The sequence below is a fragment of the Nymphaea colorata genome, chromosome 5 (genome assembly GCF_008831285.2).
Source record: "Nymphaea colorata isolate Beijing-Zhang1983 chromosome 5, ASM883128v2, whole genome shotgun sequence".
NCBI classification, from domain to species: domain Eukaryota; kingdom Viridiplantae; phylum Streptophyta; class Magnoliopsida; order Nymphaeales; family Nymphaeaceae; genus Nymphaea; species Nymphaea colorata.
The window spans coordinates 8,948,753-8,966,728 of record NC_045142.1 but is presented as its reverse complement, the minus strand read 5'-3'; the positions used below and the strand labels follow the sequence as shown (position 1 = coordinate 8,966,728).

Here is a 17,976-nt window from a genome sequence, read left to right as displayed (position 1 = left end):
AAGGCAACAGAAGGCAACCAGTTATTTATTTATTGCAATGTGGATGTGATTAAGAAAAAAAAAGGCAAACAGACAGAACGCAACCAGGATTTGTATTGGAATGTAAAGCTATATGTTTGTCATTTAGAGGGTGTGCTGATTTCTTTTCTTTTATGAAGTGACAGCTAGTAAATGCCAACTCCCTCTCTTTCTTTCTTTTCCTGCATTCCAGCATCCAGCTGCATGCATGTGTGGACTAGAATTGACGCTCGTATGCCCACCATCAACAAAGAAAACAGCAACTTGGATAGCATATCATTATCGACTGGCTCAAGATCCTGAAGCAATTCAAAAGTCATGGGCAATCCAATGTGTCTATAACTATTCATTTCTTTGATTAGAGTTCATCAACGTGAGAAAATTATCTACTAAAAACACTGTCAAAGAAGCACTCTTTGAAGGGCATTATAATTTATCAGTTTGTGACCAAACCAAGCTCTTCCTGCAACAATTTTATAAGATGTTTTGCTTTAAGTCAAATGACCTTTATGCAAAATCTATTCCCGTTAGGTCGTTTTGTAGACTGCGTTAAACACTGTAACTGAACCTTGTAATTGCAGGTGGAGATGCAAGTTTTTTTAACAGCACGAAATGAATTGAATTATGTGTGGACCAACAGACCCCGTTCATGTCCAATCATGATAAATAACTCATAGATCATGTCTGAAGTTCTTTCTATTAGTGGTAGCACGACTCTAGATGTAACAACATTGTCCATTCCCACAAGTCTGGACTCTCCGTTTGGCAATAGAAACACTTTGCTATTGTTCTACGAATGTAGCCCAAAGATTAGGTAGATATATTGAACATTGTAATGCAATATTATATGAATCTATTTCAAGTTTTGAGGCAGTTTCATAGAACAATAACAAACTGTTCCTATTGCTAAACAACTCCTACTTTGACAGGTCTCGACCCTTCCACAATAAGGTGGGAGGTTACAAGTATCATATCATTTCCCACAAGTTCTAGCAGGAGCCAATGGATTTTTACTTAAATTGATCGTCTCATATGCCCAACTTGCTGACATCATTGAATCAAGCTAAGCCATGGCATCACTGCCAAAAGTTTAATAAGATAGAACTGAATATGAAATATGAATCCAATGGTACTTTGAGGCCTGGAAAAGGAGGGTTTTTCTTCTGGTCAGAAAACATTAAGAACTTTCCATACCGGTGGAGTATTCACAGGTGGTACTGCAGAACATGTACGAGCTCCTTCTAATGGAAAAATCATTTTTAAGAATTTGATATCAATTTGGTTTTACTATTTTAAAGATAAAATTGTAATCTAGTTTATAGTTGTCTTACGATGATCAAATATTAATTGTGCCTAGGTTAATACCATCCAACAGGGTGCCTACTGCCATTATACGATAAGTGTGAAACATATCAGTTAGTAGACATCGACTCGTTTTTAATTCGATGATGGATCAACTACCAGCTACTGAGCAACATGGCAGTACAAACTCTTCCTTCTAGCAAAACAATGATTCTTTATGCTTTGTCACAAATATTATATATATATATATATATATATATATATATATATATATATATACAAACATGGAAGTCTGCTAACTTGTTTCTATTGCTTTTTTAAATTGATGAAGAAAATCGAAGGTCTACTATACCAGATTCAATAATGCTTAGGTTCAAAGTGGAAATTTGCAATATGGAAGATCAACATTCTATTCACACCGACGCATATATCCCAGCAGCCAGATATGAAAAAAATTACTTGACACATGTTTTTACATGTAAAAACTACATCCTGTATGGATCTAAATCCAAATAAGACTGAATTAATATTGCTCCAAATAAGGTTGAATTTGGACAGATCTAGAGAAACTTAAATATAATCAGGAATGCATTTTGGAGCTTGCATGAACACTTCAAGTCTAACTATAACGACTCTATCGAAAAGAAACATCTAAAAGCATACAAATGTATATTCCATATCACATGATATAATGGTGGAAGAAGAACAATAGTAAATTTTATCAAAAACATCATAAATTTCAAAAGAAAAATGTAGCTATGCACTCCGAGGGACAATTTTTAGCTATATTTATGTTCTATTTATATTTAGAAAATGAGTTAAACCAGTCCCAAATTTGAAATTGTTTTTTTAGGTCTCCCTTCCTCAGGATCCACCAATTTTATATGGAGAGAGAGAGAGAGAGAGAGCGTGCATGGGGATGAATGTGAAAATTTGAAAAAATAGAAAATCAATAAAACCAGATTATTTAACACTTTTAACATAAATAGAAAAACAATCTATTCTGTTTTGAGGTTATGCATTCTGCAGGCTAGCTGTATGCCACTTGAACTGAAATTCATAAAGTCAACTAATGAACAAAGATAATGAGAGAATTTACATATGATAAATCTAAAAGAAGTCATTAACAGGACTTGTAACATAAAGTAGCAATGAAAATTTTCAACCCACAAAAATGCCTAATGATGGGAAAGGGTAAGGAGAGGCAACTTGTTCCAAAAGCACAACATATATTAAGAGGTTCAACTCTATTATTTATTCTTTTATTTCTTAAGGGAACTAGCAGGGCTCGATAAGAGTTGGGTCCAGGTCGATCCGATAAGAACTGGGTTCAGGTTGGTTTGACTTGATGTTCAAAACCTGGGTTTGGACCCGACTCGATGCTCGAAACCTGATTTGGATTCGGCCTGATTATAATAAAGAAATATTTTTAAATATAAAATATTGTTTAATATAAAATATTATTTTTAATAATAAAATAAACATTATTAATTAAAAAATAATGTTTGAAGCGAATACGGAATACCCATCGAAATTGATCCGAACCCCAAACCCGGACCGATCGAGATGCCCACCTCTCAGTGAGCCTCTTAACCAAGCCACATTACCTGGCAGCTACAGACCACTTGGGGCCCCATGCACCCAGAAAAACACGGGGGAAATCAGAGAAAATGGAACAAACGCATCAAACACGGGATAATAATTTTCGGCGATTCCGTAAATGGTTTTCTTGCCCGTCAAGACTCAGGCTGCTCACTTTTTCATCGTCGACGCTCACCCCACCGCTTAGTCCTTCCGTCGGCGAAGACCCTGCGTGGCTACGTCAGAAGGTGCTGTCGAGGACGGCGGTGTGACCTGCATTGCTGCTGAAGACGCTGCCTCAGAAACTTCCGTTGCTGCAAGGTACGCGCACTCCCTAATCTGCTCTCCGCCTTTCTGTCTTCTGCTTCTTCTTTGTCTCCCCCGCCGACCAGATCGAGTGAGGGCAAGCTGCCGCCCGCCCATCCTCCTCCATTAGAGCCAGAGAACCCTGAGTTAAGCCGAGGTCACCAACGACTCCCTCCAGTCCTCTACCCTTTTTCGCTGCAACCCCCGCCCGCTCTTCTCTGCCACAGGATAGGGTTTTGGGGGGTAAAAATCCATACACCGCGCTAACTTATTTCCTCCTTTTTTAGAGAAAGATAGAGAGTGTTGAATCTGAGTCACCATTGCTGCTGTGCTCATCTCTGATGTACGGATCGTCTTGTTTTCTCTAGTATTCTCTTTTCCCCCTTGCATCGGATGCAATTTGATATTTATTTCGCCTTTTTGGAGTTTAGGGTCTGACTCAGTTTTCCTTCTGTGATGTTTATACGTCCTTTTGGTTGTTGATCGTGCTCATTATGTGCTTTTTTGCTTTTGGTTGTTGGTTTCGTATTTTTAGAGGCTGGGTTTGTTCCGGGCTGTTGATTTGAGTGGTTGGTTTTTGCCTCTTTTTGATCTTAGGGTAAGGGTGTATGGGTGTTTTGGAAACCCTGAGTGGATCACTTTGCTGTGAAAATGCTGTGGATGGGATTATCAAGTTTGTCTATTTGTCATTGTTTACCAAGGAGTTTTGTACCAGTCAGATGGTTTTAACGGAGAAAGTTTGACTGCTTTCTATCGTTCCAATTTCATCGATGGACAAATTTGCCCAACTCAGTTCTATGAGGCTTTTCAGCTATGTTTTCATAGTATTTCAAGATTTAGAGCCCCAGAAATTGTGATAGGAAATTGATTTTCAACAATTTAAAATTACTGAAAACCTAAGTCACATTGTTTCTTCAATGAGGTCCGCTTACCCGTGTCACGGTACCCGTACTTAAAGTGGGTACTTGGACACATTTGGGTACTTTTTACTTTTTAGACCAACACTGATCCAGATTGCTTAATTTTACATGATTTAATTTTTTCAAACTCAATTTTCATTCTGTTTTTAGAGTTATTGTTCATTAATATTTAATGTTTTTATGTAAAATCACTTGTTTATTTAAATGTTGCTTTCATTTTGATTTTTCTGTGTTATTTTGCGCGCACGCCCGCACACACACACACACACACACACAGATATATATATATATATGTATATATATGTGTGTGTGTGTGTATATGTATGTAATATATCCTGTCATACCCCTGTAGCCACTTTTTCTAAAATTGCTGTGTCCGTACTTTTATCTCCGTAGCTTTACCTAAACCATACCCGTACCCATGTGACTTGGCTGAAAACAAATGTTTCAAAACCAAATGATCTCCAACGTTCTTAAATTACTGAAAACATACATTTCCAAGTCGAGTGCCCTAATGGTTGTTCCTTACTTTATTAACTAGGCTTTCATTGGCCACTAACGGGTTCATTTATAAAGGCAAAATGCCTTTGTTCTGTAATTTCAACCAGCAATCCTGGGACGTTTGAGCTGTAGAGCAGTGTTACAAGCTGTTCGAGTTGCTGTGATCTTGTGAGAATAGTGCAAAGGGATTTGGGGAGAAAAAGAGGAAGCTGTCCAGTGGGCAAACATTTAATCCTGATAAAATAGTTTCACCCTCTGGGTGCTACTAGTATTCATGAAAATAATCTAAAATTCGATGGATATAGACAGAATATTTTTCTAGCATTTGCTGGGGCCAGCCTCTTTTCGAAGTTTGAGAAGTAGAATTCCAAGCGACCAAATGGCCCCCAAAATCTTGCTTTTGCTTTAGTGGGTGAACAATGATCAATGATCAAATGATAGTTGTTTTCTCTAGATAATGATGGTGCTAAAAAATGTAAAATGTGAGCAGATGACACTAATGGTCCTTTGCACATAATTGTATCTTGGAGATAACTCCACTAGAAATGGCTGTCCTCCTAAGTGTACAATTTTGAGTTTCTGAGTTTTTTCCTACTGCAACATATAATAAGATGATTTTTGTGGAATTAGACATCCAGGGTAATGAACACAAGATGCAATCAGTTCTGGAATAATTGTTCTACCAAAGTCTACATTAAGTAATGCTTCTGGAATAAGAATTCTAGAAACATAATTCCAAGCCATTCGATGGCCCTTGCCAATGGTCTTCTCAATGTCAGAGAGAGAAAACCTCAGCATGGGCCTAGGGGTTTCTCAAACCGAGGGGCTGAGTCAACGACTTGAGAGATAAACACTTGTTATGGGCTGAAGGTTTTCTCAAAACATGAGAGAAACCCTCAGCCATGGCTGAGGGTTGCTTAGTGATTGCGAGCGAAACTCTCAGTTCATGCCTAGAGTTTTCCTACACTGAGAGATTCCTTGGCCATGGCTGAGGGTTTCTTATGACTAAGAGAAAAACTGTCGGCCTTGGCCTTTTTTTTTTTTTTTAAAAGGGAGGGGAGGGGGGGGGAGAGAGAGAGAGAGAGAGAGAGAGAAAGATCGGAGCCTTTGAAAAATCCATCAAAAATCTTATATTTTAAGTGTCCGATTATGAAAATAAGTTTCCGATTATAAAAGATCTGAAATCAGCCTCAGACGTCAGATCCATTGCTATCAAGCGTAGCTTTAATGAGGCTTTACATAGATTGAGGAGTCTCGTATGATGATTTTGAGAGTCCATTCAAAATAAATAGGATTTTTAGTTAAGAAAGAAAAAAATGTTTAGAGAAGGGACTTTGTACTAAGGAATAAGAATCATTGTCTTCTATTTAAAAGTTTCTAGTTTTTAAACAAGGCCTGATGTGTAGGCCTTTTGCATTCAAGGTCTGTGGATTTCTTGCAAATGATAGTTTAGAATCTTTAGGTATCTCTTTCACAGCTTTCTCTCTTCCTTTATTACTTTCGTTTTTTGTTGCCCATTATTTAGCTTTTTCAATATGGTATAAGAGTCAAGTTGTGGCTTGCATTCTGCCCAAATATGATGTCGTGGTTGCTTATTTGGTAAGTGTGGAGATGCCCTGCATATATGGGTGTGAATTGCAAAGAGTATATTCTTGTCTGGAGCATTAATGGGTAGGTTAAAGACTTCTTTTTCGTTTTAGGGCCAAAAAGTAATGTATTTCTTAAGTATGTCTGCAAGGTTCTTTTGAGGTATGAATCTTGTTATTTCTTTTGTTAGATCAACTGATCAATTTCATAAGGGTGTCACATGTTGATTGTGCATAAGATCCTTGGTGTCTGCATGGTTATGTGTTACAAAGTAGCAAATCAAGCTTGGCGAAGTTATTTATTGATAGCATGTCATATGTTTTAATCTTTAAAAAAATTGTTCCTTGGGATTGGGAAGCTCAACAGAAATGGTGTTCCAATTGGAAGCCTTACGCCAATTTATATTTGACTAGGCAAGCCTGATGGGTTATTGTCCATGGTGAGGTAGTTATTAGTACTTATTGATTTCATACAGCAGTATGACTAAGGCGGAACTAGATGTTCCTCAAAAGGGTGGATTCAGTTTTGATCTGTGTCGGAGGAATGAGATGCTGCTGAAGAAAGGTGTTCAACCACCATCTTTTCGGAAAACTGGAACAACAATTGTTGGGCTCGTTTTTAAGGTATTCTCTTTCTTTTCATATTGCTTCCTGATATTTCATTGGTCCATTATGTTTATATTTCTACCAGAAAATTCCATCCTGCCTTCATTTCCTTCCTTTTCTGCATGGCAACTAGGTCTATGTGTTCATGTTGTTCAGCCCTTATTTTCAACCCTTTCCAAATAAGGGTTGTCTTTGATAGCACTTGTGTGAATGTGCATTTCATTTGTTAGGCTGCTGATTCTATATGTTGCCTAACATATTAGCACTCTATTTTGCCTCATAAACATCAACAAATTTGATTCATTCATCTTATTCTAATGCTTTTCAGTCTCAAAATCTCCATATATCCTTCACTTCATCTAGTCCATTCCTGGATTTGCCCTTCCTCGATAAACTAAAAGGGAGAAAATGAAAGTGGCTCTCTAGTATGAATAGCACTTTCAACACAAATTTGGATTTGCTTACAGGATATAGTTATGCACTTATGCTGTACTAGAATATTATTGTGACCTCTGATATATGGTCTTTTTTTGGAAGTAAAAATTTGTTCAGTTCTTATTGATATCTATTTTTTCACTATTAGTATTAAGCATACCCTTGCAAACTTTATTTGGTCATTTATTGCTTCACTTGTCTCCAGGATGGGGTCATTCTTGGAGCTGATACAAGGGCTACAGAAGGGCCAATTGTCTGTGACAAGAATTGTGAAAAAATCCATTACATGGCACCGAATATATATTGTTGTGGAGCTGGAACTGCTGCTGATACAGAGGCAGTAACAGGTATCCCTGAACACTGAACAGTTCTATGTATTAGTTAGATGGGTATCTCATTGGCTGCAATAAGTGGTGAAATTGAAGGTTTTTGCTTCTGCAGCTCTGCTGATAAGATGCCTGCTATTGTACCTCAATTCTAGAGCGTAATTTTAATGTTTAGTTGTTGTTCTTAGAAATGGTTAGTTCTCAGCTAGCCTTGCATCGTTATGCAACTGCTCGAGAATCCAGAGTTGTCACTGCCCTTACCCTCCTCAAATCTCATCTCTTCAGGTAAATATATCATATTATATTATGATCATGTTCGCCTCATGCTTTTATCCAGCATGCTGATCAGCTTCTGTCCAAAAATTTGCTAGCTATCAAGGTTATGTTAGTGCTGCCCTAGTACTTGGTGGTGTTGATGTTACAGGACCTCATTTGCATACTGTAAGTTAATTAATAAATAATCAAATTGCACTTCATATATGGTGTTCATTTTTAAATGTTAATTAATTGGTTGTATTTGCACAACTAACTATCCTGAAACTGCAAATGTTCTGCAGATATATCCTCATGGTTCCACTGATACTCTTCCCTTTGCAACAATGGGTTCTGGATCACTGGCAGCAATGTCAATGTTTGAGTCTAAGTACAGAGAAGGCATGACGGTAAGCTCATTTCTTATGCCTGCAAGCACATCATAATTCTTTTTCTTTTATTAGTCATTTAGCCAAAATGGCAGGTACTGCTTTCTTATTGATCCATTAATGGATCCTATGTTGTCAAAGGCTCGCCGAAGCTTGCCACTAAGCTCTCAAAGCTTGGCTGATTGCTTAGGCAAGCTGGTTTATGCCTAGAACATCATGTAGACGCTCAATAGCCTAGCTTTTTAGTTTTTATGGACAACCAATTTTTGTTTTTTTGTTTTTTTATTATTCCTTTTTGTTTGAGACAGATTTTTTTTTTGTCTTCTGTTGTTTGTAGCTTGTTTCACTTTTTATTGTTGCATGTGATTTACCAATGTGGCGACACAGAATTAGGCTCAGAATCCCTTGGATGGCAATGCTATGGCCCTCTCTATCTTCGAGTGTTCGGCAAGCGGAGCAAGTGCATTATGAAGAGAGAGAAACGAAATGAACAAAAGCACAAATGGATTGGAAAGGAGGGGGAAGAGAGAGACAACCTGGGGTTCCTTAGAAAGTTTATCCCTTTTACGGCAATAATGGCTTTGGGATTGGAGTTCTACACTTTAATTTATCTTTTCTCCAGATCATTGTACATCTGGCTTTATTTGTTTAACTCATCCAAAGCTGATATTTTTGCACCCTAGCCTCTAACATATCAACAACTTTGAACTTGCTGCACATTGTCGCTGGAAAATATATGAAGTCACATGCAGCTGGAAATTGAGTATTTCCATGGCAAATACAACAACTTTTCCCATGAATAATTTAAATATCTAATGCAACATAATTTAAATATCCATGTTTTTGTTTGGACCTGAGTCGGGTGGCTTGCACCCTGTTTAGTTAGCAGTGGGTCGGGTGAGTAGTCAGTAACTAATAAAACCCGATTACTTGTTTAAGGGATATATAGTTACATACTGAGCTTAATGGGGGATTGAAAACCCTAATATGAAATACAATTACTTCTCGAAGCTGGGCTTCACCTTGGGTGTGTGAGTGGGATTTAGCAAGTGCTAACAAGGCATTAGAGCTGGACGCTTCTCCGCTCCTTGATGGAGATCACGCGTCGCCATGGGGGACAGAGTAACAACGAGGTAAGCTCTGGCAGTGGCAGAGGCTTATTGTGCGAAAATGGAGGAAGCATTGGGGGCTTCTGACAGTAGGCTTCATAGAATGGAAAAACGAATGGAGGGCGTCGATGCTCAACTCAACTTACTGAGCAGCAAACCTTAGCGACGTGGCTGCAGGAGGTTCTCTAGCAAGGTAATCTTTGAACTCCCAGTTTTGAGCTTACTGAATCAGAGGACAGACGTAGAAGGGCACCTAGCAGACCATCAACCACGATGGAACCACCATGGAAACCGGTGAAAATGGAATTTCCCAAATTCTATGGGGAAGATCCATTGAGCTGGGTGTTCAAATCAGAACAATTCTTTGAGTATCAAGGAATCGATGGAGAGCAGAGGGTGAATCATGCAGCAGTACACTTTGAAGGAGCTGCGGTAAGGTGGTACCAATGGATATTGGCCCATCAAGGAAAACCAAGTTGGGAGATGTTGGTAGCGGCACTGACCGCTCGTTTTGGTCCCTCTATGTACCTGGATTACAATGTTGAACTCTCCAAAATCAAGCAGACGGGTTCGGTAATCGAATACTAAGATAGCTTTGAAAGCGTGAATGACATAGTTAAAGGGTGGCCAGTGGAAGCCTTCGTGGGGGCTTGAAGGAAGAACTGTGAATAGAGGTGTAGGCCCTAAAACCACGAAACCTAGCAGAGTGCTTTGAATGGGAAAGAACAACAGAGGAAAAGTATAAACCTCTAAGTCTTAGGACGTAGGAGAACAAAGGGTTTACAAAGGGACCCCTGAAAACTGAGAACACTGGCAATCCCAGCCCCAACGTGAATCCCACGATCCCCAAACCATTTGTTTGACAGTCAGCGTGTGAGCAAATTAAGGAGAAGAGGCAACGAGGTATATGGTTTCACTGTGATCAGTCATGGACGCGGGGGCACGCCTGCAACCTTTTGCACGTTCCTAGTGGAAGAAGATGAAACCCCTGACGATGCCATGGAGACAGTAGAAGAGGAAGACTGTCAGTTGGAAGAAGCCGAGCAGGTGTCACTGGGGATTTCAATTACAGGCATTAGCTGGTGACGAGGCACCCCAGCTAATGTGTGTAGAAGGCCGCTTGAGAGGGAGGAGGGTGAGCATGCTGGTGGATACAGGATCCACCCAGGCACCCACAAGTTCATATAAGAGGAATCAGCAAAGGTGTTAGGGTGCGATGTAGAGATTCAGGCCATGTTCGATGTGGTGGTAGGTGACGGTAGCACCCTGAAGTGCACTTACAAAATATTAGAAATTCGCCCTTGCTTTCACACAGACCTGTACATGTTGGCCATGGCAGGGGCCAACTTGGTACTTGGTATACAATGGCTAAGAGACAGAGGCGAGGTAGTATGGAACTTTGTTAAGATGAGATGCATTCAGGGACAGGGACCAAGGACGGTTCATGCTAGAAGCAGCAACAAGGAAACCAATTGCAGAAGAATGCACTGAAACTCATGAAGAAGACGTCACCTACCTTCTTACTGCTAGCTACGAATAATCAATATTCGAGTAAGCCCAATAACTGATTGCAGCAGACAAACGTCGATGGAGTTAAACTTGGACAGATAATGCAGAAGTTCCCAGAGGTGTTCTCAGCTCCAAGAGGGCTCCCTCCAAGCAGGGATGGTGATCATCACATAATCCTGCAACCTGGTACTGCTGCTATTAAACAGAAGCCTTATCGGTATAATCAGGTGTAGCGGAAGGCCTTAGAAAGGATGGTGCAGGAGATGTTGGGGAACGGCATTATGCAGCCCAGTTACAATCCATTTGCCTCTCCCGCCTTGCTGGTGAAGAAAAAGGATGGTAGCTGGCGCTTTTGTGTAGATTACTGCGTGCTCAACGCAGTAACTATCAAGGATCGCTATCCAATCCCAGTTATGGACGATCTTTTGGATGAACTGCAAGGAGGGGTCTCTTTTTTGAACTTAGAACTTAGACCTGTCCTCAGGATACCACCAGATTTGGGTGGTGGCTGATGATGCACCCAAGACTGTGTTCCTCACGCATGATGGGCATTATGAATTTGTGGTCATTCCCTTTGGACTGACCAACGTACCTGCGACGTTCCAATCTGTGATGAACGAATCTTTCGCCGTTACCTGCATAGAGTTATATTGGTTTCTTTTTTATGATATCTTGATTTACAGCAAGGAGGAGGAAGAGGACCTGCAGCACCTGCGTGCCATTCTCTCTATGCTGTGGCAAAATCAGCTGAAGGCTAATAGCCTAATATATCCAAGTGTACCTTTGGCACCATGCAGGTCTCTTACTTAGGGCATGTGATTAGCTGAGGGCACTTGAGGATGGAAAAAGACAGTGGCTGCTGTGCATGACTGGGTACAGCCCAAAACCGTGAGGGAGCTGCGGGCATTTTAGGATTTGCGGGGTATTACCGCAAGTTTGTGCATGGATACAGGATTATAGCCTCTCCATTAACAGCGGTCACTAAAAAGGGGCAATTCAGGTGTGATGAGAAGGCTGAGGAAGACTTTGCCAAATTGAAAGATGCTGTGACGACAGCCCCTGTTTTACAGATGCCAAATTTCCTGCTACCATTTGTGGTAGAATCCGACGCTTCAAACGTGGGAGTAGGGGTTGTATTAGGCCAGGATAAACACCCGATAGCCTTTTTCAGCAAGGCCATGAGAACAACCTTCAGTGCAAAATCAACTTATGAAAGGGAACTTGTGGCTATCATCATGGCAGTTATGGAGTGGAGGCATTACTCATTGGGATGAAAATTCATAGTGCTGACAGACCGTAACAGTTTAAAATTCTGCCTCCAACAGCGAATCCTTTCACCTGTTCTCCAGTGGTGGATCTTAAAATTGACGGGCTTCGACTTTGAGGTGCAGTTTCGCAAGGGAAAGGAAAATGGTGCTGCTGATAGCTTGTCGTGAGCAGCAGAACAGCAGGCTGAAACTACCCTGCTAGCCCTGTCAAGGGTTCAAATGGACCTGTGGCAGCAAATCAGGGCGTCTCACTAGCATGCTTCCTCAGTTCCGCACATCAAAGATCGATTACAGTCATCACCTCACTAGACTTATGGCTATGAATGGAAGAATCCTTACCTTTATCGCGACAGAAGGATATTTATCCCTCCTGAAACTGACCTGCCAGCGATACTCCTGGATCATTTCCATTCTGCTAATGGGAACGAGATGAAGACATTAAGCAAAGATTCCCAGATTTCACACCTTGAGGACTAGGTGTCTGAGAAGGGGGGGACAAGTTATAGCTGGACCCGAAACCCTCGAACTGTCTTTCCCTTTCCCTTTTTATCGCATTTCTTTTGATAGCATTTCATTTCCATGTTTCTGTTTGGACTTGAGTCGGGAGGCTGTCACCCTGTTTAGTCAGTAGTGAGTCGGGTGAGTAGTTAGCAACTAATAATATCTGATGCCCTGTTTAAGGGATATATACTAAGCTTAATGGGGATTGAAACCCTAATATGAAATGCAATTACTTCTCGAAGCTGGGCTTCACCTTGGGTGTGTGAGTGGGATTAAGTAGGTGCTAACAATTATAGATTTAGTGCTAGTGTTTTTTGTTGCCCAATTATGTGCATGAATTTTCAATGGAAACATCATAATTTCTACCTTAACTTTCTTTGAGTTTCTATTTTGTCTTTGAAATAAATTAATATAGATACTTCAAAATATATGTATTTCAAAAATTTTGGTCATGAAACTTAGCCTTACTTCACAGGCTCAACACATCGCTTTGGATCATCGCATTTAACAACATTGATCTTGCTTTAAAAGTATATGTGTGAGTATATGCACTTATTTTAATAGTTATAACTACAATTCATATACTATTTGAATATTTTATGTTATTTTAAGTTTTTAACTCACAGAGATATGTATTTTATTAAAAGTCTTTCCTGTTTATTAGAATTGTGATAAGACAATTTTACAGCAAACAATGTCAATATGAACCATGATTGTATTGAAATTTATACTTCTGATAGAAAATAAAGTTCTAGAAATTAGTGAAGAATCATAGAATCTAGATAAAACAAGCAACCCGATGAAACAAGAGAGGGAGACAGAACGCAGATACAACAATAGGAAAAAAAAATGCATAAATACAGCAAAAAAGGATGCAGATAAGCCAGACAGAAGAAAGTTTTAAACTAGAATTGCAGGTTAAAGCATGAGATGATGCCCAAGTTGATAGATGGAGGAGACAGAGAATGAGAGAGGAGAAAATTGAGCTGAAGAAGAGGGAGAGGGAAAAGGGAGGAGATAGAAAGAGAACAGAGGGAGAGGGAGATGGAGATGTAGAAAAAAGAGGGAGGGGCAGCGTACTTGTGAGGAGAGGAGAGGGAGATGGCAGAGAGGAGAGATGCCTGGATAAAGGGACACGGGAGTGGAGAGGGTCGAGGGTTCTCTCTAATCTCTCATAAGGGTCAAAGCAGGCAACAACCCTTTCCTGGCCTAAGTATGTATATACTTTGAAAAAAAAAACCTCAAAAGTAGGCAGTTTTGGATTTGGTGAAAAATAACCAGTCCACAAACTGACAGACTTGGCCTCAGGTGCAGTAGACACAGTCAATGCCATGTCCCATGTTCACACACCCATGTCCAGGAATGTTAACATGGTGCTCGTCCAAACAAGGTGTCTGTGTCATATAAGGCAGCAACAGTTTGACCAAATCTACCTTCTAAGCTTCTAGAGTCAACACTAATGTGTTTCTTATTGAAATTCACTATTTCACCCCTCAGTGTCAGTTCAATCACTTTTGTTGAAATTCACTATTTCACCCCTCAGTGTCAGTTCAATCACTTTTGTCCTAATTTATTTCCTTTTCTTTGGCCTAATTTTTCTTAGGCTTGGTTGTAGAGACTAATTCATAGGGTTTGACCTTCCAGAGTTGATTTGACTTGAGTTGCTAAGTACTCAATAACTCAAATTTAGAGATATGTGAATATCAGGTAATTTAATATTTTAGAACTTTAGTTCAATAGGAATTTCTTCGTTCCTGTAAGTTTTAAGTAATATTTCATAGGGTTTGACCTTCCAGAGTTTTCTCTATGATTTATCCAGGACTTACATCATGTCAAATTTTTGGCTTGTTTAAATGCATCTTACTTATGCGCCTGTCTTATATCATTTTGGCTGGTGTTATGCCCATAGAGATTATGCATTTTTCTTATCAAGCAGAGTTACTTGTGCTAGTCCAATTGGAAACTAAAGTTACTCGTGTTATTTCATTGAAAATTAAGAGAGCTTACTAGTATTATTTACAGTATCTGCAAGTCACGGGGGACATCAGCAGTATCTGCTAATTAATGCGATAAGCAGTTCCTCTTGCATCAGAATTCTTGCTGAGGAAATTTATAATTGCAATGCTGTACGCTTTGTCATTGTACTTTATGTAACTGTACTGGCTTTGGAATTTGAACTTGATCAGTGAGTTGGTGGTCCCTTTGCCACAACCAAAAAGTATAAACCTTGCTTAACAGAAGGGTGCAAGCCAATAATTTGTTCTATCGGTAGGAAATATTGGAAGCAGTCATATATTAGTAATGAGTGACGGCCCAGCGTTCCAGCAGCATTATGCAAGCTGACCTTCTTTTCTACCCAGTTGGCTTTGATCTTCTTTTATTCTTTAACCTTTTTGCTCCAAAATATAGACGTAATGATTCACTCATTCGAATGGTCTCTGACTCTTGACATGTAATGTGTTTCTGAGGCTGCCCTTCCCTTTTGTTTCAGAGGGATGAAGGAATACAACTAGTATGCGATGCAATCTGTGCTGGTATCTTCAATGACTTGGGAAGTGGAAGCAATGTTGACGTCTGTGTCATAACTAAGGTTTGCAAGATGTCCTTTTATAACCGTTTCCTTGAAGACTCAAGTTTGAGTATTGGTGATATTGTGGTTCATTTATAGTGGTCTGACTCATGAGAAAGGAAAATCGTGCTAAGATTGCATTTATGAGTTCTGAGCTTCGTACTGCTGGGAAAGCCTGAACCAGTGGGTTGATGGGGGCTTGTTTAGAATAAACATGTTGGTTACAAATGTTTCGTCTTTTGATGAGCAGGGACATAAAGAGTATTTGAGGAATCACCAGTTGCCAAATCCACGTACATATATCAGTTCAAGAGGATATTCATTTGAGAAGGGCCGAACTGGTAAGCCATTGTTCTCTTATCATCTCACTGTTCTTTTATCATCTCACTCCTGTGCACTCTTGTTGTACTTTATTAGCTTCTAGAAAAATCAGCATACTAAAGGAAAGGTTCCAAAATGAAAACTAAGCAACATTTTTTTCCGTTTTAACTTGAATTGACATGGAAATCAAGAATAATTTTTGAATTTAATAAAAAGACAACTTTCGCATTACAGGATAAGCATTATGGGATAAGGGTGAAACTAGAAAAGAACCCTAAGAATCTAGTAAACTGGGTATCCGAAAGATCTTGCGACTTTTGAACCCATTATGAAAAAGGAAAGAGGGGGTTTCATGTGTGTGTGTGTGTGTGTGCATGCATGCATACACGTTTGAGAGAAAAAGGGGAGAGAGAGTACATCTCTTTCCCTCATCTATATGTATGGCCGTAAACGTATCTAAAGTTGTTAAGTTTTGGGTAGTGAGAGATTTTGGCTGCTTAAATTTTGAGGTCATTAATATTTTTTAAAAATTGAATATCATGGCAGTTTGTTCTTAGATTAAGGCTAAATTGTCTAAAAAAATTTATTGCAACCGCCCCTTTTCTTTCCCTCTCTCTCTCTCTCTGTGTGTGTGTGTGTGTGTGTCCTAAGGGGCTTGGTCGGGTTGATAGGCAAGTAGATGCCCAGGCATTATTTCTATTCCCATAGGTGGCAAGTTGGCTCTCTCTCTCTCTCTCTCTCTCTCTCTTTTATTCGTGCATGCCTCCATGGAGCTTGCATCGTGCTGATGTGAGCATGAGAGGTCGATTCATATTTATCATATGGGGAAATTCTGAAAAAAAAAACCCAAAATTTGTTGACAGCTTAAGCCTTTGATCATTAATTTGAAAAAAGAAAAGAATTTTTATTTTAAATCAGCCGCTATTATTTTTTAATAAGAGAAGGTGACCGTGTTTTCCATTTTTCCTCAATCTTGTTGCTTTTGAGAAACGATCCTTTTGTTGACCTCGGAACTAATGTTGCATAACGTATATTGAGTTGGTTGGCATTTTTGTTTTCCTGTATGCACAGTGGTTTTGTCAACAAAAACCAAGCAGTTGAAGGAGCTGGTGGAAGTGACTGAAGGTGATGCAATGGAAGAATGAGTTGAACATTGGCCCTGCCCCATATGGAAGGTGGAACTGTAATCATTAATCTATTGAGCCATTTCTTTGGCTCATGACTTTTATTTGTAGCTTCTCTGTCTCTCTTCCCCACTTTTCACCACCCTCTCTTTTGTCGTACTTGTCAGGTTGACTGAGGTTACTGTTATTGATGATTCATTACTGATATGCACAATTTTCATGTGGTGGATTGAGGAACGTAACGTACATGATTGGTCCATTTAGGGTCCAGTATCAGTTGGAGCTCGTGTTGCATGTCAACAAGTGCATCGTTTTCCCTGAATTTGCGCAGCTCTATGTTGTGCTCATGCCACTCCGACTAATCGATTTGCTTACCAGCTTCTATCTGGAGCCTATACCAAAAACCTCAAGAGGAAGGGTTCGTGCGCTTTTACCAGTAAGAGAGAGAGAGAGAGAGGGAGGGAGAGAGAGATGCATTATGCGTTTTTACTTTGGGATGATGCTCCTGTTTTTGCTTTGCAAAATCAAAGCATTAAAGACAATCTCACAGGGAAGGTAGCTTGTTGTTGCCGTGTCTTATTATTCCAAATCTGTCTCTGAATTTAACGTTACCCTCCAGCATTCAAAATTTTTAATCTGTGGCGTCTGTCTTCAAGAATTTCAACGTAAAACCCCAACTCCTGGGCACAATAGGGCACAGATTGAAAAATTGAAAAGACCTAAAAGAACGCCATAATACACAGCCTGAATGAACGAACGAATTAGTAGTAGGACACTCCTGTAGTTTAGCTAGACGCTTGTAGCATTCCTTCTTGCATGGATGTTGGGTAAGAATATGGAAATTCCCTTGGCCGTAGGATTCACGGCTCTGTTGGTGTTTGGCCTGGAGCTTGTGCTGCATGTTGTTTGTGACATCGAGAGGAGGAGGTTCTTCTGCAAAAGGATAATTCAGAGAATCCACTATTTTAGGAAGGAGATTGGATATACATTTGCTGATCATCTCCTACCGTGATTTTTGGGACATTAAAAATTTGTCAAGAAGATCTTGACAGATTCATTGTTATCCCTTCATCTTGATCCTTTGTTTACCAGGCTTATATAAGCTCGTTGTATCCCCTCTTGCAGGATATCATTAAAGACGTCCTCCTCTTTCGCGGATGTAGGCAAACTTAGACGAACCATGTAATTCAGTTGTGTTTTTTGTTCTTTGTTATCCATGTTTTAGCATAGTATCAGAGCACAATGTTGGATTCAGACATTCCTTCTTCCCTCCCACCATGGCCATGCATTGGACAATCAATTAAGCATCAACTCCAGCAATTCAAAGACAAGAAACTATCAAAGACATGGTAT

At 39.7% G+C, this 17,976-nt stretch overlaps 1 protein-coding gene across 2 annotated transcripts; it reads left to right on the top strand.

Annotated features, from left to right (window-relative positions):
• The first annotated feature begins 3,043 nt into the window (after window positions 1-3,043).
• On the top strand, window positions 3,044-16,830 carry LOC116254270 (proteasome subunit beta type-7-B-like). Of its 2 annotated transcripts, none has more exons than XM_031629536.2 (9): window positions 3,044-3,222; window positions 6,694-6,838; window positions 7,461-7,602; window positions 7,770-7,866; window positions 7,953-8,022; window positions 8,139-8,243; window positions 15,101-15,199; window positions 15,429-15,519; window positions 16,571-16,830. In XM_031629536.2, exons 2-9 carry the CDS (start codon window positions 6,695-6,697, stop codon window positions 16,642-16,644), a joined length of 822 nt encoding a protein of 273 aa, XP_031485396.1. In that variant the 5' UTR covers window positions 3,044-3,222; window position 6,694; the 3' UTR covers window positions 16,645-16,830. The 2 variants fall into 2 exon arrangements, with proteins under 2 accessions (XP_031485396.1, XP_031485397.1); XM_031629537.2 differs by having other exon boundaries at window positions 6,691-6,838.
• Window positions 16,831-17,976: the final 1,146 nt, after the last annotated feature.

Coding starts and splice junctions, on each gene's coding strand:
- LOC116254270 (XM_031629536.2), top strand. CDS start 6,695: ATGACTAAGGCGGAACTAGATGTTCCTCAAAAGGGTGGATTCAGTTTT. Junction 6,839..7,460: donor TTGTTGGGCTCGTTTTTAAG/GTATTCTCTTTC, acceptor ACTTGTCTCCAG/GATGGGGTCATTCTTGGAGC. Junction 7,867..7,952: donor CTCAAATCTCATCTCTTCAG/GTAAATATATCA, acceptor AAAATTTGCTAG/CTATCAAGGTTATGTTAGTG.